Here is a 19,644-nt window from a genome sequence, read left to right on the forward strand (position 1 = left end):
CCAACTATAATGTGGCAGCCAAAAAAAAACAACAACAAAAAACCAGTGCAATCCTAGGCAAAAACTAACCCACAATCTGGTGTCCCAAACTCTGCCTTGGTCAGACCACATTTGGAATATTAGTTTCAGTTCTTAGAACATGAACAAACTGGAGTTCTTCTAGCAGAGGAAAGCTAAAAGATGAAAGGCCTGGAAACCATGATTGGAGGATGCTTGAGACAACTAAAGGAGCTGAGCCTAGAGAACACCACCTATGTCTATGTGCCAAGCCCAAGACCACAGAGAGTGTCTACAGTGGAGGAAGAATAGCAGGAGAAAGAACCAGACATTCCCAGGAGACAAATCCAAGAAGAGCTGCTATTTTCTTGTTATTGCACTTCAGTTGTTTTCAGTCATGTCTGACTCTTCAAGACCCCATTTGGGGTTTTCTTGGCAAAGATAGTGGAGTGGTTCGCCATTTCCTTCTCCAACACATTTTACAAATGAGGAAACTGAGGCAAACAAGGTTAAGTGGCCTGCCTAGGGTCACCCAGCTAGCTAGTATCTGTGGCAGAATTCGAACTCCAGGCCCAGTGTTCAATCCACTGCACCACCTTGCTGCCCAACTATCATTTATATAGCGCTTTAAGGGTTGCAAAGTGTTTTGCAAAAGTTATCTCATTTCTTACTCCAACCCTGGGAGGTTATCCCCATTTTTATAGATGGGAACTTTAGGAAACTGAAACACAAAAGCTTTGAATGGTATGTGCAGGGTCACACAGCTAGTAAGTGTTTGAAGTGGGATTTGAAACCAGTACTTCCTCCAGAAGTATAAAACTTCAAAGGAATAGAATAGGTAAATAAGGAGTGGAGACTGGAATAATATTGAATATTAAGAATGTAAAGAAATACAGGAAGATGGGTAGGTAAGATGGAGCATGGTGGAGAACATGGGGGCAAAGATCAATCAAGGCTAAAATAGAATAAGTGCTGTATCTAGATATAGACCACCAGGACAGAAAGATGAAATGGATGAGGAGGTTGTGAGACAGATCACAAGCCCAGCATCACAACATAATATTGCAACATTGTAGGGAGATACTTCAATTATCCAGATTATCAATGCTGCTTTCTCCCTTCCAAAAGCTGATGATTCCTTGACTTGCCTTAATGATAATTTCAACCTTCAGAAGAAAGAAAACAACAAAGGCAAATTCTGTTCCAGATCCAGTTTCTACCAACAAGAAGGAACCGGATGGTAGAATGGAAATGCTGGGAGTTCTGAGCAGAAATGGCCACCTCATCTTTGAATTTGTGATTGAGGGAGGAGCAAGTTGAACAAATCTGACATGCCCTAGATATAGGGAAAGCATATTTCAGGGTTCAGCAAAAGGGTCAGTAGAATGCCATGGATTAAAAATTCCGGAGGAAACGTCAGTCCGTAAGGGAGGGATTAGGATCTCTCAAGAATGAAATTGTGAAAACCCAAAGAGAAATAAGTTTGATGAAGAGGCAAAGAGGAAGGTGTTTAATCAGTTGATCAATCAGCCAGAATTCATTAAGCACCCACTATGTTCCAGCCACAGCGCTAAGCACTAGAGATACTAAGAGAAAAGCAAAACCACATCTGCCCTCAAGGAGTTTAAATTGTAATAGGGGAAACATGCATGCACATATAGAGGTATATGAATGTAATTCAAATACAAGAAAGGAAGGGGAGGCACTAGCAGTTTAGGGGACCAGAAAAGGCCTCCTGAAATAGGTGGTATTTGAGTTGAGCCTTAAAAGAAACAAATAATTCCAGGACTTAAGGTAAAAAGAAGGGGTAGTGAATAAAAGGGCATGAAGGAGGGGAGAAATCATTATTTATTAAGTGCTTACTATGTGCTAGGCACTATGCTAAGCTCTGGGGATACAAAAAGAACCAGAAGACAGTCCCTGTCCTCAAGGAGCTTTCAATCTGGCAGGAGAGACAACATACAAACAAGTAGATAGAAAGTGAGCTATACGCTATATGCTTAGGGGCCACTAGTTGGTACAGTGTATAGCGTGCCAGACCTGGAGCAAGGGTGACTCCTCTTCCTGAGTTCAAATCTGGCCTCAGACACTTACTAGCTGTGTGACCCTAAGGAAGTCACTTAACCCTGTTTGCCTCAGTTGCCTCATCTGGAAAATAAGGTGGAGAAGGAAATGGCAAACCACTCTAGTATCTTTGCCAAGAAAATCCCAAACGGGATCACAAAGAGTTGGACTTGAATGAAATAATGGTACAAAAAAGCTCTCTGTATGATACATAGGAACTAAAAGAGAGAAGCCACTGGAATTGAGAGGTTGGGAAGGCTTCCTGTAGAAGGTGGGATTTTCATTGGTCCCTGAAGCCAAGGAGGTCAGTAGTTGGAGCAGAGATGGGAGAACACTCTTATGTATGCACAGAGAAATCACCAGTCAACTTAGATTAAAAAGAAAAAAGCAAATAAGATGGAAGTAAGGGCAGGTATGGAAGATGAATGCAAAAGTGTGGCAAGATCCTCTAGGAACAGTGTCAGTAGTGATAAACTCAGAATGAGAGGCTGATTCAGAGAGCTAAGGCCAGCAGAAAGAATGGTTTGGGTTTGGGGAAAAGATGAGGAAGATCAAAGAAAGGGCTGAGGAAGCATGGAATGATAACGATCAACAATGAAGAAAAGAAAGAGCCTCTTAATTCTAATTTTACTTTTTTTCTTTGCCAAGGAGAATGACCTTGCAACTGCAAAGGATAGAACAAGTGACTAATAGGCGGTGACTTGCCATACAAGTAGGGCAAGAGTGAAAAAGCACTCACTGCCCAGGAGGAAGCTCGAGTCACCAAGCCTAGATAAATGACATGGTTTAGAAACTGGCAGCCGTGATGGCTGAGCCACTCTCAGTGATCCCTGAAAGGTTGGACAATTAGAAAAGACACCAAAGGATTGGAGGTGGGAGAATATGATCCCAATTTTCCAAGAAAGGAAGAGAATGGAGTCTCTAGACTCAAGGTCAGTGAGTTTGACCCCAATTCCTGGCAGAATTCTAGATAGCATTATTAAGGGGATGGTTTGTGAACAGATTAGGAAGCCTGGGTCCCAAGGATGCAGCCTGGCTTCATCAAAAGCAAGTCTTCATTATTCTGGCGACTGACCTTTATAGAGGGCTGTAAACGTCCTGAAGTGGATTATTGGTGTCATCTCATTTGATATTCACAACAGTGCTGGGAGGACAATAGTACAGGGGTTATCCCCATTTTGCAGATGAGGAAACTGTGGCTCAGAGAGGTTAAATGACTTGTCTATGGCGGCACAGCTAGTGAGTGTCGCAGATCGGGTTTATACCTAGGTCTTCCTATCTCAGAGTCATGCTCTCTATCCCACCGTGCCATGCTACCAGTCTTGTTTCCATTGTGATTTTTTTTTCAAATGCTTGTAAACAACTATCTTCTCTTAAAAATCCTTTTTCTTAAGTGGCCTGCAATCCAGGCTCTCCACTAACCCAGTTGCTCTCCTCTGGATGATGATCAGCTTAATAATGAATTTCCTAAAATGTGGCTACTAGGACTGACCAGAATGCTCCAGGGAAATTTCCATCATTTTACCAGGAACATGCTGTCAGTATATTTATCCTAGGAAGCATTTGATGAAGTCCTGTAGAAAAGATGGGGATAGTTGACATAGAGGATAGTAAATTTAGGTAGATTTAGACCTTGTTGAATGGCTAGACCTAAAGAAGACTCCTTAATAGAGACAGCTGGTGCCACAGTGGCTAGCGCACTGGGTCCTGAAGAAGACCTGAGTTCAAATCTAGCTTTAGACACATACTAGCTATGTGTCCCTGGGCAAGTGACTTAACAATTATCTGCTTCAGTTTCCTCACTGTAACGTGGGGATGGCAGCACCTCCCTGGAAGGATTGTGGTGAGGTTCAAATAAGAGAATATTTGTAGAACGCTTAGCACAGTACCTGGAATGTAGCAGAGCACTTTAACAAATGCTTGTTCCCTTTTCTCTTAATGGTTCAATGACAACTTAGAAGGAAACCTTCTGTGGAGATTCCAGGAGTCTGTGCTTATCCTTGGGTTTGCTAACATTTTTGTAATGACCAGTACAAATTTGGGACAGCTAGTTGTTGCAGCAAGCACTTGGACACATCCACAATGGCAACCTTAGGTTGCATTAAGACAGTTATGGTGTCTAGCACTAGGGAGGGGATAGCCCCATTGCACACTCCCCTGATCAGACCACATCTGAAGCATCCTGGTCAGTTCTAGTAGCCACATTTTAGGAAAATCATTAATAAGCTGGCAGTCATCCAGAGGAGAGCAACTGGGTTAGTGGAAAGCCTTGATTTCAGGCCATTTAAGGAAAAGTTGTAAGAATGGAAGTTTTTGAAGAGAAGGTCATTGTTTACAAGTACTTGAAGAGCTGGCCTTCAAGTGTTTGGGACATTAGGCTTCTTTGGTTCCTGAGAGTAGTTCACATGCAATGGGTGAAAGTTGGAAAGAGATGAAATTTAGGCTTTCAAGTTTGATATAAGAAAAAAAAATACTACAAAAATTACCAAAGGTGTGACAAGGAACTGCTAGAAAAATTGGAAGCAGCTTGGTTAAAAAAAAAAAAAATTAGACCAGGATCTTACATCACACGCTACAAGAAGTTCCAAATGGATCCTTAACTTAAATATGAGGTTGCATAATTTATTTAAGAATAGAAAAAAATGGAAAGAAGGAAGTCTTACAACCTAGGTAATGTGAGGTAATGTGAGTTTCTTAAATAAGGGTTAAAAGAGATCCCGTAAGCTAAAGACAATTTTGAGTACATAAAATTTAGAAACTTTTGTATGAACAAAATCATCAGAGCTAGGGTTAGAAGGAAACTGCATATTCAGGGAGAAGGAAGTGGCAAATCATTCCAGTATCTTTGCCAAGAAAACCCCAAAAGGGATCACGGAGAGTCAGACATGACTAAAAACTGACTAAGCAGCAAGTGCACTGAGGGAGAGGGAAGGAAATCTTTGTTATCATTTATAAACCCTAATAAAAGTCTGGTAGCCAAGATATATAGGGAATGAACCCAGATCCATAAGACCAAGAGAAAATCACCACGAGATAAGTAGTCACAAGGTATTCGTTCATTTCTCAAAACTGAAAACAATTAACAGCCATGGGAAAGACAATTCCAAATCTTTAATGATACATGCGCATAGAAAACAACTCGGAGGCTTTACCTCACATCCAGGGTATTGACAAAGATGACAAAAGATGGAAACAATCAGTGTTGGAAGGGCTACACTAATACACTGTATGTAAAGTTGTGCATTGATTTAATCAATTTGGAAAGCAATTTGTTTAACAAAAAAAGTTACTGAAATGTCCATACTGATCCAGAGATCGTTGTTAGGTATATAGTCAAAGACAGAAAGAAAGGGAGAGAGAGAGAGAGAGAGAGATGTATATGTATGTATATGTGTATATGTGTGTCTATATATATAGACACATGTGCATATACGTGCATGTATGTATATACATCTGTGTGTACTCACATGCCATATATGCCATGTATACATGCCTACATGCCACATGCATACATCCACACATATATATACCAATATACCAGATAGGTACATAGATAGATAGATACCAAAATATCCCTAGCAGCAAATTTTATGGTAGTGAAGGACTAGAAACAAAGTGGGGAGGATAGGTGGACAAATCATGGTACTTGAATACAGTGAAATGTTATTGAGTCTCATAATGCAGTGGTGCTAAACTTGGAACCATATGGCCTGAGTTCACATCCCAGTTCTGCTGTTTACTTTCTGTTTCACACTGAACAAGTTATTTAGCTTCTCTGAACCTCAGTTTCCTCATCCAAAAAATAAGGTAGGTGGCATTACCTCGAAGGGCTCTTGTAGATCTAGACCAGTGATTCCATGACCTCATAAGGGAAGACATATTTGACCTGATGCAGAGGAAGCAGAACCAGGAAAATGATACCCACCACGAGAAATATAACCTGAATTAACAATAAAACTAATATGCATGTTGTATAAACACAACAATCAGTCTGGTTGCAAAGGAAAGAGAAGAAGATCCTTCCTTTCCTTGGAGAGATGGGGGATTGCGATCACCAGCAGACACTCACTATGCAGGCTGGTTTTGCTGAACTGTTTTTCTTCGTTATGAGGGAAGGTTCGCTGGGGACAGATTAGTGAGTGGGATATGCAAAAACTGTCGTGATTTTAAAACAGAAGTCATCGGTAGAACTCTCCAAGTGGAACAGGTTGCTTTGAGAGGCAGTCAGTGCTCCATCACTGGGGGTATTTCAATGAAAACCACATGCCTCCTGTTGAGGATATTGTAAAGGGAATTCTTCAGGCAGGGAGACCTTTGGGGTACCCTTCCTCTCCTCTTAGATGCCATGAGACTGTGTGGAAAAGAGAAGTTTTGGGAATCGTGGTTCCTCAAATGCTATTCATCCTTTGTTCTTGAAGGGGGCCAGTGACATTACGGGTGTCTTGACTTGTGCATGAATTGGATTTAAGTGAAGCAGAGTTGTACGTTATGATAATATTAATATAGTGGGGTGTATGGGGTGTTCAGGAAGGACTAGCCCTCTGGTATGAGGTCTGCTCATCAACCTTTGGTGTCTACCTTCACCCAACTTTCACTTGGGTCTCCAAGAAGCTGTAGCTTGCACAGGGGCCACACTCCAGTAAAACCATCTCAGCAGAAGGACTGAGAGTCCTCAGACACCTGAAGGACAGTCATATAGAAAAGGAATTGTGTGTTCTGTATGGTTTCAATTGCAGAATGGGAGCCAATGAGGATAAAGGACTAACAGTTGGGATTGTCCGACAATGAAACTAAGTCTCTTGAGGTAGTAAGTTGCCTATTCCTAGAGATGTTTAAGAGGAAACAGGATGACCACCTGTCACAAATATTATAAAAGGAATTCTTACATGATGTGGGAAGTTAGATTAGATGATTCTAAGAAGTCTTTTAACTCTTAATTGTCTGTAATTCTTTGGGATAATTCAGTTTGATTGGGACATCCTATAGCTGAGGAAAACCATGTGATCAGGAGATAGATATACAATCAAGACTTCATGCCTAAGAGATGGCTAGGTGATGCAGAGGCCAGAGGGCCAGGCCTCCAGTCAGAAAGACTCAAGTTCAAATCCTGCCTCAGACACTTACTAGCTTTTCACCCTGGGTAAGTCACTTAACTCCTAAGAGCCTCAATGCCCCCAACTTTAAAATAGGAATCATAGCAGAATCAAATGCGAAAACATTTATAAATGTTGTGAGGACCAGAGGCAATAACATTTGTAAAGTACTTAGTACAGCTAACAAATCTTTGTTCCCTTTGCTTCTTTGTTTACTTCCTAAGTGAGGTCAAGCCAGGAAAACTTCGTTTTTCAAAAATGCCTTTCTTCCACAAGCAGCTAATGCTCAGCTTCTACCATCCCCATCTCCATTAGAGAGGACCCCATGGTCTCCCTACCAGGTTCCTCCACCCCACACACTTTCCATGAATATGCTTCATTGTCTTTCTATCCCCATGCACACATCGTGTGTATATAGGCTGTCTGGGAGTCTTGGAGGATGGGAAACTAGGAGCCTGGAGGGTGAGGAGATTAGGAAAGTGGAGAGAGGGCTTCAGGTTGGAAGGCTGTAAGGCCAGAGGGAAGGAAAGCTCTCGATCTGTAGGTGGGACATAACCAGGGCTCATCCCCAAGCCTCTCAAGTTAGAGAGCTCATGCAGGTCTGTCATCAAAACAATGAGGCTCAGCCTCAGCTCCTGAGAATGATTAGTTAGAACAGGAGACTACCAGCTGGCGCCTTTGGGTGTCCACCATCTCTGCCTTGCAGCCAGCTTTCTTTTTTCTTTATTAGAAGGTTTGGTTTTTGCTGTTATGTCCCCATGGTCTCACGTAGCACCTGACACGTGGTACGCTCTTATTAAATGCTTGCTGAATTGAATTGGATGTAAAAAGGCTCTACAGTATAAGAAGAAACAGCAGCTCAGAAGCAGGGGCTATCTCAGCCTTTACAAGCTGACTTTGTCATTCATTCGTTTCTGTAGGACTCTTTGTGATCCCAGTGGGGTTTTCTTGGCAGAGATACTGGAGAGGTTTGCCATTTCCTTCTCCAGTTCATTTTCTAGATGAGGAAACTGAGGCAGACAGGGTTAAGTGACTTGCCCAGGGTCTCACAGCTAGTAAGTGTCTGAGGCTGGATCTGAACTCAGGTCCTCCTGTACCCAGAACTCGGTTTACTGAAGGATGGTCGTCACCCACCCTCCAGTGGATGCCCTTCACAGCACTTGCCCTGGCTGCTCCAAGTACAAACCTTTCTAGTCATAGGAAGTTAGTTACATAGTAAGAGTTAGGGGGTCCCAGCTCACAGATCCGTCTGGGACCCATCGATGGTTATTATTTCAGGTCAGGTGGCAGAAGGACGACATGGACAATAATCTGAACTTCTTCTCGGTGTCATCGGATGGGAGGATTGTCTCCTGGACTCTGGTGAAGGTAATTATCCCCCATCCCCATCCAGCCCCATTGTGTGTCTCCAGCTTCTTACGTTTGTTTATCTCCACCCCTAATGGCACAGTGGATAGGGCACCGGACTCAGAATCAGGAAGCTCTGGGTTCAAATCCTACTTCAGGTGCTTACCAGGTGGGTGATCTTGAGCAAATCACATAGCCTCTCTGGGCCTCAATTTACTCATCCATCAAATGAGGGAGTTGGACTTGCCATCCTTTAAGGTCCCTTTCAGCTCTCAATCTGTGATCCTATGAAATGAGCTGGGGCTAGAGGAAATTCCCTTTCCCCTGGGAACCTGGGACAAAAAGAACCCAAAAAGAAACACTTTCTGCCCTCTACTCCTCCCCCTGCATCCTACCTCTCCTTTTCTTTTCCTTCCAGGTTTTACAGGGATGGGAGAGGTTCATGGTCATGGGTATTGGGAGCAACATGAAGGGACTGGGAACCTGGTGCACAGAAACAGGGCGGTGGGACAGGTAACTGGAGGAGAGTGTCAGGGAATGATGGAGGTCAAGTTGGCCATGGGCCAACCCTGCCCAAGACCCTTTAGAAACTTTAGGCAAGTAGCATATGGAGGGAATCTCACTACAGGTATCTTGTCTACCCCCTAGTGTCTAGGTATCAATCCTGATTTTCTTAGTTCAGTCCTTTGGAATCCTCCCCTCCCAAGCACTGGAAGTCAATGGGTTAATGATTCAGGTGCTCCAATCCCTACTCATGAGTGATCCTTCTCTCCCAGAAATAATTCATTGCAATGAAATTCAGCAACTACTATTTAAGCCCCTACTATGTGCAGAAGAGATCCATTTAGATCTGGCCCCCACCATCACCTTCACAACCTAATGAAAACCTAGGATACATGCATACATACACACATACACACACACAAAACAAATTATAGAAAATAGAACATAATAAGTACATTTTAATAGCAAAACTGCTATTCAAGGTCTGATGAAGGAAAGGTTGTTTTAAACTATGGGAGTGAGAAACAGATGAGAAAGAAAGATACAGAGAGACAGAGTGTTTGTGGAGGAGGGAGCATTTGAACTGAGTTTTGAAGAATTACAACAAGGGAAATCCAGGACCCTTCCTGGTGCAGAGGATGAAGCAGCATAGACAGGTAAGCATCAGGGGGCTGACCCTGAGCTGAAGAGTCTAGGTGTTCCTAAGAGTTCAGGGCCACCAGCATTTTCTGAACCCTGCTGTGGTCCTGCCCCTGTGCTGGGGTGAGGATGGGACCAAAACAGGAAAGGGGGCAAATACAGCTCAGGTGAGGGAAGAAGAGCAGCAGCACAGTCTGGCTGGGGAAATAAGACTCCCAGAGAATAATCCTGTCAGATAGGGTCAGAGCTAAGGAGAGAAGAAAGTGGATCAGCATGAGGAACTTCCTGACCATTAGAGCTGTCCCAAAATACCATGAGCTGACTCACTGGGCAACGAGCTCCCTGTCACTGGAGCCTGGATGGCCATTTTTTTCCAGCATATAGTAAAAGAAATTCTTGCTAAGGCACAGGTCTAACTGAATGGCCTCCGAGATCCCTTCCCTTTGAGATGCTGTGATTCTGTGATGGAATCAAGTGCTCAAATGTATGCTCAGATCACAGTGTGTGTTCAGGAAGCCAAGAAGTCCCTGGGGCCTGGAGTGTCAGAAAAGACCTGCTAGAGATGTTGATTAAGCAAGACCCTGAAGGACATGTAGGGTTTCATTAGAAATACCCAGTCTTGGGACATGATCCTGAGATGGGAGGTACCAACTGTATCCTCACTCTAGCCAGGGGTTTCTAAGTAGTGGGTCTGTCCCTCAGCCCTGATTTCAAACCCTGAGCCCAATCCTATCTCATCGCTTCAGGCCCAACAACCATCCCACCCTCCACCCCCTGGGGTCCATGACTTTGTCCTCAGGGTCTTGTATTTCCATCCATAATCTGAAACAGAAGGTAGACTCATGAAAGTAGGTGGTTAGGGTGGGGTGGGAGGGAGGAGTGTCAGTGTCTAGTTGGGGAGCTAAGACTCACACAGAATAATTAAAAAACAAGATAGTGTCAGACCTAAGGAGAAGGTGGAGATTTCTGCTCAGTCTAAAGTTAGAGTTGAAGGAGGCCTTTGAAATTATCTAGACCAAGGATTGTTAATCGTTTTTGTGACCTGGACCCCTTTGGAAATCTGATGAAGGCTATGGACTCCTCCTTTCTCAGAAGAGTGGTTTTAAATCATTGAAGGAAATTCTAAATTTCAGTTAAGTTTAATAAAAATCAAGATGGAATTTTTTTTCCCCATTCATTTTCAGACCCCCTGAAATCTTTTATCCAGGTTAAGAATCTCAAATCTAGACCAACTTTCTCATTTTATAAATGAACTAAGACCCAAAGAGCTTACTTGCCCAAGTTCTCATTTGTAGTAGGTGATAGATTCTTCCCTTGCTGGGAATTAAAGTCAGTTACTTTTAATGCATTTTTAAGATACTGCTAAAGAGTATTGTAAAACAAGGATATTGGATCCAAGATGGTCACTTCTCTGGAGTGAGGAGGACCTGGGTTTGAATCTCACCTCTGATATTAGCTGTGTAAATTTGGACAAATTATATAATCTCTCCAAGTCTGTTTCTGTCCCTGGAAAGGGAGGCCTGCAGTGCCTGCCTCATAAGGTAATAAGACATAACAATATCTTAAATGACATTATGTAAAGTGCTTGGTAAACCTTAAAGTGAGAAATCAGAGTCAGCCATGATGATTTTCACTCAGGCACTGAGCTCAGGGTGTGTTAGTCATCTCTGAATGATCGATAAATAAGTGAAACTCCACCAAAAGGTAAAACGGGCCTTTGCAACCAGCTGGTAAACATGTACCAGACCAATGGAACAAGACAGACAAAAATAGGTTGGGGCCAGCACCATGGAGACCTCCAGGAGGGGTAAAGGGGTCTGCAAGAGAATCAGCCTAAAACCTGGGGTTCCCAGGGGAACTTCCTCCCTCAAATGGGAGGGGCGCATCCTGAAGAACAGAGGTGCAGCCTGGCCTATAGCCAGACCACAAGAAATGGCCTAGGGGCAGAAGGAGGCATCTCCCCACAGATGGGACCAGGACACAACTTCCTAGGTGGCAGAGGATGCTGCCAGGAGCTGGCACCTCAGCCCACCTCAGATGAGGGCAGAAGCTGAATGTCCATGGATCATCTAGACCATCAGAACATTACTCTGACCTATGCACCTGTCTACTCCAGTTCTCAAGTTAACATTAATTTCCTCAAAAATTTCCCAGTTAAACCTGCTGACCACTTTGGGGTTTGAGAAGTGGTTTCACACCTCAATCAAGTGGAATACTTGGCTCACTGCTAGTGGCTCACTGATGTAGGAGAAGCCCAGGAGTAGCCCTGGGGTTATAGAAAGCAGAGAGCCAGAAAGATAAGAATGGAGGAGGGGGACAAGGGAGCTCCTCTTTGCTATAGCTACCCAGTATTCTAGTCTCTACCATATATGTCCTAGACCCCAGACTTGCACCTGAGCTTTGATCCCACATAAAAATCCAGTTTGCTTATGAGGTTCCCCTCTTAAAGCCAGTCATTCTCGAAGTATGTTCCAGGCTCCTCGGGATTCCAGGGGTTCCCAAAAACCTTCCACAGGGAGTCTCTAAGGTTAAAACTATTTTCATAATAATACTAAAAAATTTTAAATTTCTAATTCAGTAAATATCAGACATAATCCACATAAACAAATACTCATGGGAAGGGGAGGGGGAGGGGGAGATCTTCAATAATTTTTTAAAGTAAAAAGGAATCCTGGGAATAAAATATTTGAAAAGGGGGCAGCTAGGTGGTACAGTGGATAGAGCACTGGCCCTGGAGTCAGGAGGACCTGAGTTCAAATCCAGCCTCAGACACTTGGCACTTACTAGCTATGTGACCTTGGACAAATCACTTAACCTTGATTGCCTCACCAAAAAATAAAAAGCTTGAAAATCACTACTCTAAGATTTAAGTTCGTTAGAATAGCCAAGTTCTCCCTACTTCTTTAGCAGCAAAGATTCCCAAGTCCACATTCTCTGATCCTTCTCCCTACCACCATCACAGCATGTGGAAATGCTAGCCAGTGGAACCCAGGATAGGTGGTGACACCACCATCTTTTCTGCCCACAGAATGAACTGATGCACACAGACATCATCAAGCTAAACGTGGAAGGCTTCACAACTGAAGGTCCAGAGGAACTTAACGTGTACACGATTGGTATGAGCCCCGCCAGCCTCAGACCTGTCAAGCCTGCCTCACACAGGCCTTGGCCTACCCTATCTGCTCACCTCAGTCTTCCTCATACCCAGCTTCAGGGCCTCACCCCAGCCTTATCCTTGTCCAGACAGCCTAAGGCCGTGAGGCGGCAGAGGAATCCCAAAAGAGCCCCTCTCTCCTGGATCCTGTGGTTGAGACCTTGATCCTTCATTAACTCCCTGGAACAGTTCCTTCTTCCTGCACTCCCAACCATGTTATATCCCTGGGCACGTGGTCTCCTAATGCAGAGGGACATTAACATACATTAGTTATTTGTCTGCCCCCTGGAGGTGGGGCCAGAGGACTGAATAACTCTAGTTAGGAAACAATAGGAACTGGAGGAGTCAAGGGTCTTGGCCAAGGTAAGTCAAGTCAACTAGGATTTATTAAGTGCCTGTGATGTGCTAGGCACTGCGCTAAGTGCCGGGGGAAGCAGGCAGGACAGGAAACCAGAGTTTTCTTTAACTGGAAAAAGTGGGTAAAAATGGACTTTTTTATGCAGAATTGAAACTGGACTTTTTAGAAAAACCAGAGCAACCCTGCTCACACCCAGCAAAAATGTCATGGAGTAAGACAGCCAGGCTGAATGAAGCTGGTGAAGATGGGCCCTGTTCCTGTGCCTGTGCCTGATTTATTCAGTTTGTCCCTTCACAGAAACGTGCAGCCTGGAGCAGAGTAGAGACTGCTGACTGACCAAAAGACTATTGGCCTAGAAGGAGCATGTGGCCGCTGGGATGGCTCGCTGTGGGGAGGAGCCCCTAGAGTGCAAACTCTTGAGGACAGGTTCCATTTCATTTTGTCTTTCGTATCCTCAGTGCCCTGCACATATTAAAGCACTTAATGTTCATTAAATGGACCATGGCTTAGTCCAGGGGTGGGGAACCTTCAACTCCCAGGCCACATGTGGCCCTCTAGGTCCTCAACTACAGCCCTTTAACTAAATCCGAACTTCACAAAACAAATTCCCTTAATAAAAGGATTTGTTCTGTCAGAAGGCAGCACCTGAGGACCTAGAAAGGCCATAGGTTCCCCACCTCTGGCTTAGTCAAATGGTGGGATAAGTCAGACTCCCAGAAAGCCAGGACCCAGAGACTCCTTAGAAACTCCCCCTTCATCAGAAATAGGGCAGATAATGAGGAAAGGGCCTAGCAACATGCCACAAGCAGAGGTGTGGGCGGAGGGCAGTTGGTATCAAACCAATGACAGCCAATGGTTATAGAGCCTCACAGAAGAGAATGTCGGTCACAGAGTTGTGAGTAGCAGAGGCCTATTCAGGCTTTCATGAAGCCCTTTCCAGGCTGGTCCCAATCCATCCTTATACATTATACATTATACATTACTTTTTGAACCACCATCTCCTCAAACTGAATTTCTTGCTGTTTCTCACATGAAACATTCCATCTTTCATTTCTAGGCCTTTGCACTGGCTCTCCCTCGTGCCTTTCAGGCACTCCCTTCTCACCTCTGCCTTGTAGAATCCCTCATTGCCTTCAAGACTCTACTCAGGCACTACCTTGTACACAAAGCTTTCTCTCATTCCCCGCCCCAACTTCTAGGACCCTCCCCACCAAATTACTTTGTATCTGTATTATCTCTCCCAATTCAATGTAAGCTCCTTCAGAGCAGAGATCATTTCCTTCACAGGGTCTCGTACATAATAGGTATATAATAAGTGCCCATTGGTTGGTTGACAGTCAGTAGAACTGGTATTGCTTGCCAAACGAACCTCTCTCCGGTCCTTGAGAGGATCAGAGAAAGGGACAACAGGAGCCACTAGTTTGAGAGGAGTGGGTGTGCTTGTTTCGGGGGAGGACACTGGAAAGATCACAATTACTGTAACCAGCTTACAAGTGTGCAGGACAGGAACTTGGTCGAGGAAGAACAAGACTGAAGCCCAGTAACAAGAACCAGGGTAAGACACCTGCAAGGCAGCAGCCAGGCAGGTGTGATTCTTTGCTGTTAAACCACTGGTATTGGGGTTCTTAGTTTCCCTTGACTAGTAGTAAAAAGACCTTACATTTGAATGCCAATTTTTCTCTTTTTTAAATTTTTATCTATTTCCTTATTATTTTTTATTTATTTTGAACTTAAATCCAAAAAGACACACAGAGAAAGAACATTTCCATGCACACAGCACAACATAAAAAGAGCATTTGATATAAAACCATGAAATTGCATTTCACCCTGTTTACCTGGTTTTTTTTAAACTATCAGCATACCAAGCACTTTCATGGCCATTTTTTTCCACTTGATCTTCACACTAATCTTGGGAGGTAAGGAAGATATTCTCCCCAGTACAAAGGAGGCAACATGAGACACAGAGAGAGCAAGAAGACGCCCGTAGGTCACAAAGCAAGTCCGTGGCAGAGCTGGGATTAGAATCCAGGGCCTAGCTCATTTAACAGCACCACTCTTATAGGAAAGGTTCAGTGAACACTTGATTCCAGACCCAGGAGCTGTCAGAAAATAATGCAGAAGCGGCCAGAATGGCTATGACAGGGGACTGAATTAGGTTCCTTGCAGCCAGGTTGGAGTATAACGACGTGTCTTGTACCACTCAAAGAGTCAACAGGTGGGCAGAACGCCTAGAATGCAGGCAAGAGGCCAAACCAGTAAACAGAGCAGGGATTTGCCTGGAATGTTCAAGCCAAGGCCAGGCCTGGCACTAGCCTGAGCAGAGTCAGGGCACAGACATAGAGAGATGGTCCTGGTGAGATAGGCAGGGTGAATTTTGAGACCAGGGAAAGGTCAGAGGAAGGAGAAAGGTGCAGATGGATGAAAGTGGAGCCAGATTGGGCTCTAGGCCTTTTTGTGTTCTGGATCCCTTTGGCAGTCTAGTGAAGCTTAGGGACCCCTTCTCAGAATAATGTTTTTAAAAGCATAAAATAAATATATATTTTATATATAATATAATATATAAAATATGTATATATAATATGAAAATTTTATATATATATATATATATATATATATATATATATACATATATATAATACAGGATTACAAAGAAACCAAATGCAAATATCAAAATTTTTTTAAAAAAAACAAATTTGTGGACCTCAGGCTAAGGACACCTGATCTAAGCAACAGTTAGGCAGGTATCAGGTAAGCACATTGCCCTAACAGTGCCTGGCTCTAATGGGGCCATTTGAAATGCTTCCAGGGCCAACTGTCTTATTGTTGGTGCGTAGAATTACCCTCCAATTACTTTCAAGAAACATTAGGTGCCAAAGATACAAATATGAAAAATGATATAGTCCCTACACTCAAGAAGCTTACAATCTAGTGAGGGGGGGAGGCCTCTACATGAATAACTATAATGCAAGTTAGAAAATGATTAACTTGGATAGCCTGAGTGATTCAAGGAGAGAGGAATCATTTCCAGCCGGGGGGAATTAGGAAATTCTTTGAGTAGAGGAGGTGATATTACATTTGGGCCCTGAAGGAAGAGAAAGTTGTCAGTAGGAGTTTAGAGGCAGGAGAGGGCAGGAGAAGATCACAGAACAGTGCATAATCCAGTTTGACCAGAGCATAACACAGAGAGTCCTATAGAAGGAGGCTGGAACCCGATGGCAGAGGGCTTGGAATGGCAGACTCTTGAGACTGTGTTTTATTAAGTGGCCACTGAGGAGCCCCTGAAGGTTTGTTGTTTGTTCGTTTGTCTGTTTGTTTGTTTGTTTTAGAACATCAATGATGTCATGTGCCTTAGGAAGATGACTTTGGAAGTGCGTAGAGCGGAGGGATAAAACATGGTCACTGGCCGTATTGTGACCAGCAACACTCTGCAGTAGGGACTAAACCAGATTAAAATGTAATCGGGGAATATTTAACAAAATAAATCAAACATAATAGAACACAAATAATGTTAATATATGGTTTCTAAGTCAATATGGGCCACTAAGATCCTTATGTATGGTTTTGGTGGCACCCTCTTCTATTTGATACCATCAGGGTAGACAGTGGGGAAAAAGAGGGGGGAGACAAGAGACCAGAGACCAGTGAGAAGCCCATTATAATAATTATCCAAGGGAGAGAGAACGAGGAGCTGAATTTAGGGTGACAGCACTGTAAACAGAAAGGAGCCAAAACATAGTAAAGGTATCTCAGAGAGAAACAATAGAACCTGATATTTGATGGAATCAAGAGGATTAAAGTTAGTTGGGTTCCCAAGTCCAGGTAACTGGGAGAATTTTCACAGAAATATGGAAGTTTGGAGAAAAGGCAAATTTGGGAAGCAAGATGATGAGCCCAGTTTTGACCATGTTGAGTTTGGGGTATCAGTGGGACACTCAAGTGGAGAGAGACAGTAGGCAATTTAAAGCGCTGAAGCTGGAAATATAAATTTGAGATGGAGGGGATAATTGAAGTCATGACAATAGATAAGGTTATCAAGAGAGAAGGTGTAAAAGACAGAAAGTGACTGAGACCAGTCCTCAAGGACAGGAAGAAGAACCAGCAAAGAAAGTCGAGAAAGGGAAGAAAATTAGAGAGAATAATATTGTAGAAACCAGCAGATGAGAGAATAGAAGAAGGAAAAGAGTCTTCCAAATTTTCAAAGCAGAATTCTTTCATAATAATTATTTTTAAAAAGGAAGCAGCCTTGAATGTCCCAGAACAAGGAAGTGGTTAAATGGGCTACATTCATGTAATAGAATATTATAATGTAATTGAGAAGAATAAGGATGAGAAATACAAAGAAATCTAGAAGAACATTTATGAAATAATACAAGGCAAAAAAACCAAACAAACAGGAAAATAGAGCAGCCAATAATAGTATTATAAAGGCAAAGATAGGCTCTGTGAAAGTTCAGGACCTGATAGAAGCATGATAGTACCATGATCTGTCATGAGGTTCAAATTTAGCTCTTGAATGAATCTTAAAGAAAACAGTGGGATAGGATGATGAATGATAGGTCATGACTCAGTGACCCAGAGGCAGAAGAACTCAGCTCCCAATGGGATGATGTTGGAGAAACAGAAGTTGTAGAAAGCCATGCAGATCTGAGGAACCACGAGCAGAGGCAGCCACCACAGGCCTGGGGGATGAGACTGCTTGGGCTGATTGAGCATAAGGTATCAGGAGAGAAGATGTGCCACAGAAACCCCTCCGACTACATGCCCCTCTTTTCCAACCGTGAGCTCCTTCATGGGAGTCTGAAGCCTTTATTGTGTGAGGCTGTGAAATTATTGAACTGTCTTTGTTTTAAATGTGTACTTTTTATTAATAGTGGTAACCACTGGCACTTGCTAGTGGAGGATAGCTATAGGGAATACAGTTGGAAGCAGCAACTGAGGGAGAAACATCCCCAGAGAAGACAAGAACTCTAACCCTGAAGGGTTTTGCCAGAAATATTGTCTCTGGCTGGGAGCTCAGAGCTAATGCAAAGATGGAACGAGTTACAAATCCTTTGATACGACTTCCCAGAGTGGAGAAGGGATATTTATATTAGCATGTTATTTGTCCTTCATTTTCAAAGAAGACCGATGATGTCATGAGGAAATGACTTGCACATGAATTGGATTTAAATGAGGCAAAGTTGCAGTTATCAACCTCACTCTCTCATCCAGAGTCATTTGAAGTCCAGTGTCAACACAAAAGTCCTGACAACTGGTGAGGGCCCAGGGTGCAGTGAAATATCTTGGCATCTTTGATGTCTGACCAAACTCTATGTGGTTCTAGTGCCTGCTTTCAGCCATTCTCATGGCTGGTGGAACAAATTGTTCTCACATGCTTGTTCTGCCAAGGGAAATCTTCACATGCTTGGGCTAGACCATTCACATAACTCATCAATGGGCTGGAGGCCCTGTCTGCTGAGATGGTTTACCCAGGTGTGGCTGCTCATGTGCTACAGCTTCTTGGAGCCACAGTGGGGAGTTGGGTGCCCTGTTGGACACCAAATGTGGATGTGAGGGGTATTGAGATTCATCACTAGCTCAAGGGAAAACTAGATTTCCATTTGTATGAATAGGAGAAAGTATGAAATAATGAGATAACAGAAGAAGTGGAATTTGTTGACCATGGAATAAGTATTCCAGAGGACACAATGGGAATCATAAAGAAATAGGCGTTGGAAAGATAAAGGAATAAAATAGAATACATGTTAGGGGAGTGGCATTAGAGGAAAGTAGTTTATACCCAGGAAAGTAGTGGTTTCATATGACATAAATTAGGAGAACAAGTTAAACTGGATGGATACCTTAGATGTAGGGAGAGTACACACTAGGCAAAAGTTGATAGAGCAAACCAACCCCAAACTTCTATGAAGTTTCAGTCTCAGGTGCGATCCATGGTTTTTGCAGCAGGCATGTACTGGTCTCATGCCTTTCTGAATTGCATCCCTTAGGTGGTATTAATAGCTTCAGCTGGCATAAGGCTAATAACTTGAAGGGAGGTGCAGAGAAATACATGGTTGATCCCAAATTTTCCTACATGGTGAAGAATCTCCTTTTATGAGTCAAGGAGCATTTGCAAGAATTCTGAAAGATGAAGATTGGGCTTCGTGGCCTGGCTTCTCTCTATGAGATACGTCTGATGAATTTTGAAGACTGAGAAAGACCTCAAAGAAGTCCTGGGAATTAAAGCTGGGAATAAAATGGAACATTCTCTAAGCTGAGGACAGAAATCTAAGGGTCTGGTTTCTCCCCAGTATGAATGTCAGGGGTTTGAATTTTTCCTGGAGCTCTAATCTTCTCAAGAGCACAAGTGTTCCTGAAAGCAAATGGCTCAGTGTCCTGCCTTATCATGTTCAACAGGGGTTCTGAGAATTTCTGAGTCCCCTCTCTTCACCAAAAGACCAGTCTAAGGTCATAAGGCTCCAGGGACAATGTTGGAATTCTGCTCTTCT

The 19,644-nt window shown here is 43.2% G+C and overlaps 1 protein-coding gene across 3 annotated transcripts in view; it reads left to right on the forward strand.

Annotated features, from left to right (window-relative positions):
- Positions 1 to 19,644, forward strand: part of DNAI1 (dynein axonemal intermediate chain 1) — a 276,867-nt gene that overhangs the window by 220,884 nt on the left and 36,339 nt on the right. For all 3 annotated transcript variants that reach the window (XM_072606216.1, XM_072606224.1, XM_072606235.1), the window contains 2 exons: positions 8,433 to 8,522; positions 12,673 to 12,760. In XM_072606216.1, coding sequence (XP_072462317.1) covers positions 8,433 to 8,522; positions 12,673 to 12,760 — 178 coding nt within the window. The remainder of the gene's footprint in view (positions 1 to 8,432; positions 8,523 to 12,672; positions 12,761 to 19,644) is intronic.

This window comes from Notamacropus eugenii, chromosome 1 (assembly GCF_028372415.1).
Source record: "Notamacropus eugenii isolate mMacEug1 chromosome 1, mMacEug1.pri_v2, whole genome shotgun sequence".
Lineage (NCBI taxonomy): Eukaryota > Metazoa > Chordata > Mammalia > Diprotodontia > Macropodidae > Notamacropus > Notamacropus eugenii.